We start from the raw sequence: 6,000 nt of genomic DNA, 5'->3' as shown, positions 1-6,000 counted from the left end.
GTAATTAAACATCATTAAAAGTAAATAATGACCTCGGCCAAAGTTCAAACGACGTTTAATCTCTACATGAGAGAATTCCACATAGCTATTTGGGCGGTGTATACGCTAACAGATCGCGATCACGATTTGAAACATGATGGAATAATATTTACCGATATGAACAGTGATGTGGCTTTTATTGAAATTCTCAAGATACTGTTCAGATTTTGATGATTTGTGTGTGATATGATTTAACGGATGTTTATATGAATCGTTTAAAATAAAAAAGCTTCAATTTCTGATATTTTGCCTTTTCATTTGGGCCTCCCAACTGAAGCCCCGCCCATAGGGCGGGTACCGTTGCTAGTGATAATAATGTTGAGAGCTTCTTATTTAACAAAAACCAAATCAGTTTGTGATGCTGCCATCTCTTCACCTAAATGAGAGGTTGCACAATCACAAACGGGTTTCCTGGATCCTGTGGAATATAAAGCTCTCACGCGGTCCCCATTGACCAACACGGGACACCTTGTAGGCTATGAGTTTAAGGAATTATTGGGAATGATGGAAACCGCAGCTCAGTTTGGAAGACACCTTTGATATGTGATCCACATCATGGCTGATGGTGAAGCTGATAAAGTCAAGAAACCGAACCACTTCCTGTGTCTCACCAGGAAAATAGATCAGTTGGTTGTTTTTTGACAATCGTCCCGGAGTGACAGGGTGAAACTGAGATTTGTCAGAACCGAATGAGATGGTCCAATAATCAGAACATCATAATTCATGTTGACTCATTACTAAATCATTTAGCTGTTAAAGTAAAAGTTGACTTGACAGACACAAACAGTGGATTTTCAGCAAAATGATGTCAGAAACCTCACTACATACTCCATAGCGAGGACAATGCGGTGATTGTCTGGATCTTTTGTTGGGATGTCGATCAACTTCACTGAAGGGAAACAAGATGATGGAGCACAAGTTAGTACGGCAAAAGAAACTCATCCAAAGTCAAACACCTTTAAACGACATGATAAACATGCACATTTCGTAAAGGAGGGTTTGCCGTGGGAGTTGTTGTGTGCAGATGATCTGGTGTTGATTGCAGAAAGTATGGATGGACTGAAGGAGAAAATGAACAAGTGGAAGGAATGTATGGAGACAAAAGGTCTGAAAGTGAATATTGGAAAGACGAAGGTGATGGCAAGTGGTAAAGCATGTGGTGAGGTGGAAAGAACTGGGAAGTGGCCGTGTGCTGTGTGCAGGAAGGGTGTCTGATTGAACTCCATTCAATGTACAATGTGCGCTGAGCGAGTTCATCAAAAATGTAGTGGTCTGAGAGGGTCATTAACTGCAGATGGAGGAAATGTTGAGTTGGATCTTAGAGACAGCGTGAAGCTGGAAGGTGTGAAAACATTTTGTTACCTAGGAGACATGCTGAATGGAGAAGGTGGATCAGACTCGGCAACGGTTGCTAGAGTGAGATGTGCATGGAAGAAGTTTCGGGAACTGAGTGGCGTGCTGACAAGGAGGGGAGTGTCGTTGAAGCTGAAGGGAAAGGTGTATGCTGCATGTGTGAGAAGTGTTATGATTTGTGGGAGCGAGACATGGGTAATGAACGTAGAACAGCAACGAAGGCTGGAAAGGGTGGAAATGCGAATTGTTCGGTGGATGTGTGGAGTATCGTTGAGAGAGAGGAAGACAAATGATGAATTGTGAAAGATGATGGGAATAGAGCCTGTGATGGATGCTGTGAAGAGAAACAGGCTGAGATGGTTTGGTCATGTGTTGAGGAAGGATGAAAGTGACTGGTTGAGAAGAGTGATGGAAATGAATGTAGAAGGAAGTAGAGGATGGGGAAAACCGAGAAAGACTTGGCTGAAGGTGGTGGAAGAAGAAATGTGGGCAAGGGGGTCAACAAGGGGAGAGGCAGAAAATAGGGCAAAATGAAGACGATTGTCATGGGGCCCGGAAGGCTCACCCCCGCTCCAGCAGGGAAAATGGCCTTAAAATGCCTGTTGTTGTTTGTTGTACTTCCAAGGTATGCTCAGTGTTGCGACAAGGCTTCTTCTTCTGATCATGTTTGATGAACTTGTCCCTAAGTTGAAAAGGATTGAAAAGTCAGTTTATTGTGCATTTATTGCAGGAGATATATCCAAAAACATGTTTTAAAAAAGTCAAGAGGAGGAAAATAGGTTGTTTCTTTGGTTTGGTGGACGGTGTTGACTGGTCCACATGCGAAAGATGGTTTGGAACGTCTTGTGAAGCAGGAGACTCGTTCATCTTTGGTTCCCTGAAAAAGAACAGAACACTTAAATCCACAACTGAGTACAAATGTGCTGAACCAGATATCATATGATACATTCTCCATTTCAACAACTGACACCACACTGTCCCCTCCATGAAACATCACATAAAATAAACTAGAACGGCACTCAGTCGAGAGCATACCACCGCCAGGTGAACAGTTTACGTTTTGTATCTCACCGGTAGGTTGTATCTGGATCCAGACCTGAACCAAAATCCAATCAGCTTGTTCTTGTCACCTAACCAATTTATGCACCTAGTTTTGTCATAACTCATCCATGTCAAAAATCGTCCATAACTTTTTCAGATATCCTGCTATGTATCGTTTTTGGCCATATCTCCCAATGGTGAAGAATCACTTTCAAAATTCTACTTGCCGGATCCGAATCCGAATCTTCACCAAAATCTAATAATTTCGTCCTGCTCACATACATTAGCTCTCCACAAAATTTCGTCCGCATCAATCCACAACCTTTTGAGATATCTTGTTCACAGACAGGAGTGAAAACATAACCTCCATCCACTACAAAAAGTGGTCTTAATTTCCTTTCGGAAATACCATTTATATCGGTAGTGAAGGAGCTGTGGCTCCCACGTCGATCGAAAGAATGGACGCGACAAAAAGCTTGAATTCATCTGAGCTGCTTTATTAGAATCAAACACTCAGGCACTCCGGGAAAAACGTTTTACGGTCGGCAATATATATCTATTCCGCCAGGGGGTTTGCCCAGGCCTGGCGCCAGGGGGCGTGGCCCCGCGGGCCGGCTGCGGCCTGGCAAGCCGAGGGCGAGCCTGCCCGGGCGTCCCGACCGAGGCCTGGCAAGTCGAGCGCGGGCCTGCCCGGGCGTCCTGGACGAGCCCGGCCTGGTGATCGCTCCGCGTCCTTGATAGGTGCAAGGCGATTGTGTAACCCCAGCGGCAGCCGCTACACACGTCCCCCCAGAATCGACTTGCACCGACAGGGTCAACTTGAGGGGGGTCCTGATGACCCGGCCGAAGCGACCCCTGGTGGGTCGTGGGAGGGGGTCCGGTGAGGTGGTGGGCGGTCGAGTGGGGGGCACCGTGGACGGGGGGCGGCCTCGCCGCGGCGGGAGGGCCACCCGTGGTGGGTGGTCGACGTCCACGTGCGCCGGCTTGAGGCGGTCCACTGCAATCCGGTCCGACCTGCCGCCGATGTCGATGACGAACGACTTGTCGTCCCGTCGCAGCACCCGGAAGGGCCCGTCGTACGGCGGCTGGAGTGGCCGCCGATGTGCGTCGTGACGCACAAAAACATACTCCGCGGTGCGGAGTGCTGGGGGGACGTAGGACTGGGGGTCACCGTGGTGGGATGTCGGCACGGGGGCAAACCGTCGGGCGGCCTCCTGGAGGTCCGAGCGCTGGCGAGCTGCGGACCAGGGGCTGGTAGCGTCGGGCACGAATTCGCCCGGGACGCGTAGCACCTGGCCATAGACCAGCTCGGCGGTGGATGCCTGGAGGTCCTCCTTGGGGGCCGTGCGAAGGCCCAAAAGGACCCACGGCAGCCGGTCGGCCCAACCGCCGTCTTGAAGGCCGGCCATGAGCGCGGCCTTCATGGAGCGGTGGAATCGCTCGCACAACCCGTTTGCTTGGGGGTGGTAGGCCGTAGTACGGTGGAGCTTGACCCCCAGGTTGCGGGCGACCGCGCCCCACAGCTCGGAGGTGAACTGTGGTCCGCGGTCTGACGAGATGTCCGCCGGTGCGCCGAAGCGGGCGACCCAGGTGGCGATGAAGGCCTGCGCCACGTCGGCGGTGGTGGTGGAGACGAGGGGAACGGCCTCCGGCCACCTGGTGGTCCTGTCCACCATGGTGAGCAGGTGTGTGAACCCTCGTGATGGGGGAAGGGGGCCCACCAGATCCACGTTGACGTGGTCGAAACGTCGTTCGGGCACGGTGAAAGGTGCCAGCGGGGCCTGGGTGTGTCGGTGGACCTTGGCCCGTTGGCAGGCGGTGCAGGCGCTGGTCCAATCGCGGACGTCCCGACGAAGGCCGTGCCAGACGAAACGCGCCGACACCAGCTTCTGGGAAGCTTTCCGGCCCGGGTGGGAAAGGCCGTGGAGGGAGGCGAAGATGCGGCGTTGCCAGGTGACGGGCACGATGGGGCGAGGCCGGCCTTGGGAGACGTCGCAGAGCAGGACAGTGTCCGCGCAGGGGATGTCGGCCAGGCGGAGGCCCGTGTCCGCCGCCCGGAGGGCTTGCACCGTGGTGTCGGTGGTTTGGTCCGCCGCCATGAGCGCAAAATCCACGCCCAGGTGGACCGCGTTCGCGCTGGCCCGGGAAAGACAGTCGGCCACGGCGTTGTTTTTGCCGGCGACGTGCCGGATGTCCGTGGTAAACTCCGACACGGCGGAGAGGTGGCGCTGTTGGCGGGCCGACCATGGCTCCGTGACCTTGGCCATGGCGTAAACCAACGGCTTGTGGTCGACGAACGCCGTGAAAGGTCGGCCCTCCAGGAGGTGGCGGAAATGGCGGACGGCCAGGTGTAGACCGAGGAGCTCCCGGTCAAACGTGCTGTATTTGAGCTCGTTCGGCCGGAGCTGCCGGCTGAAAAAAGCGAGTGGCTGCCAAACCCCGTTCACCCATTGCTCATGTACGGCGCCCACCGCGTAGTCGGAGGCATCCGTGGTGAGGGCGATGGGAGCGTTGAGCACCGGGTGAGCGAGCAGTGTTGCGTCGGCGAGGGCCCGCTTTGAGCTTTGGAAGGCCGCATCCATTGCTGCGGACCAGGCGATGTCGTGCTTGGCCGGCTTGCCCCGGAGGGCTTCGTAGAGGGGCCGCATGAGTTGAGCAGCGCGGGGCACGAAGCGGTGATAAAAATTCACCATTCCCAGGAATTCCTGCAGGGCCTTTATGGTGCGGGGACGCGGGAAAGTGGTGATGGCCTCGACCTTGGTTGGCAGCGGCACAGCCCCGTTCTTGGTGATGTGGTGGCCCAAAAAATCAACGGCCGTCGTGCCGAAGTGGCATTTGGCCGGGTTGACGATGAGGCCGTGCTCGCTGAGGCGCCCCGAACAGTGTTCGGAGGTGGAGGAGGTGCTCGGCCCGGGACGTGCTGGCGACGAGGATGTCGTCCAGGTAAACGAAAAGGAACGGCAGGTCACGCAGCACGCCGTCCATCAAGCGCTGGAACGCCTGAGCCGCGTTCTTGAGACCAAACGGCATCCGCAAGAACTCGAATAAGCCGAACGGCGTGATGACTGCCGTTTTAGGGACGTCGGCCGCCCTGACAGGTACCTGGTGATATCCCCGTATGAGATCAATTTTTGAAAAAATGACCCGTCCCGCCAGACGGGCGGAGAAGTCTTGGATATGCGGGATCGGGTACCTGTCGGGTGTTGTAGCGTCATTAAGACGGCGGTAGTCGCCACACGGGCGCCATCCACCCCCCGGCTTTGGCACGATGTGCAGTGGCGAGGCCCACGCGCTATCGGAGCGCCGCACGATGCCGAGGTGCTCCAACGCGTCGAATTCGGCCTTCGCAACGGCAAGCTTGGCTGGGTCGAGGCGGCGGGCCCTGGCGTAGACCGGCGGGCCCGTGGTTGGTATGTGGTGCTCGATCCCATGCCGTACTGCGACGGCCGAAAACGTCGGCCGCGTGAGGGCCGGGAACTCCGCGAGCAGGCGAGCAAACTCGTTCGCCGCCGGGACGGTGCATGCCAGCTCGGTCGGCGCGGAGCTGCTCAATGTGCATACCAGGGA

The 6,000-nt window shown here is 54.8% G+C and overlaps 1 protein-coding gene across 1 annotated transcript in view; it reads right to left on the bottom strand.

Moving 5' to 3' along the window:
- Positions 1-856: 856 nt before the first annotated feature.
- Positions 857-6,000, bottom strand: part of LOC144889324 (uncharacterized) — a 45,310-nt gene continuing 40,166 nt past the window's right edge. Inside the window, exons 12-13 of the mRNA XM_078769469.1 lie at positions 1,958-2,269; positions 857-928 (exon numbers count right to left, since the gene is read on the bottom strand). Of these exons, the coding sequence (XP_078625595.1) occupies positions 2,098-2,269 (172 nt within the window). The 3' untranslated portion in view covers positions 857-928; positions 1,958-2,097. The remainder of the gene's footprint in view (positions 929-1,957; positions 2,270-6,000) is intronic.

This window comes from Myxine glutinosa, unplaced genomic scaffold (assembly GCF_964187855.1).
Source record: "Myxine glutinosa unplaced genomic scaffold, kmMyxGlut1.1 SCAFFOLD_2627, whole genome shotgun sequence".
Lineage (NCBI taxonomy): Eukaryota > Metazoa > Chordata > Myxini > Myxiniformes > Myxinidae > Myxine > Myxine glutinosa.
Note: the sequence above shows the minus strand (reverse complement) of the source record. Positions and strands in the feature narration are given on the sequence as shown.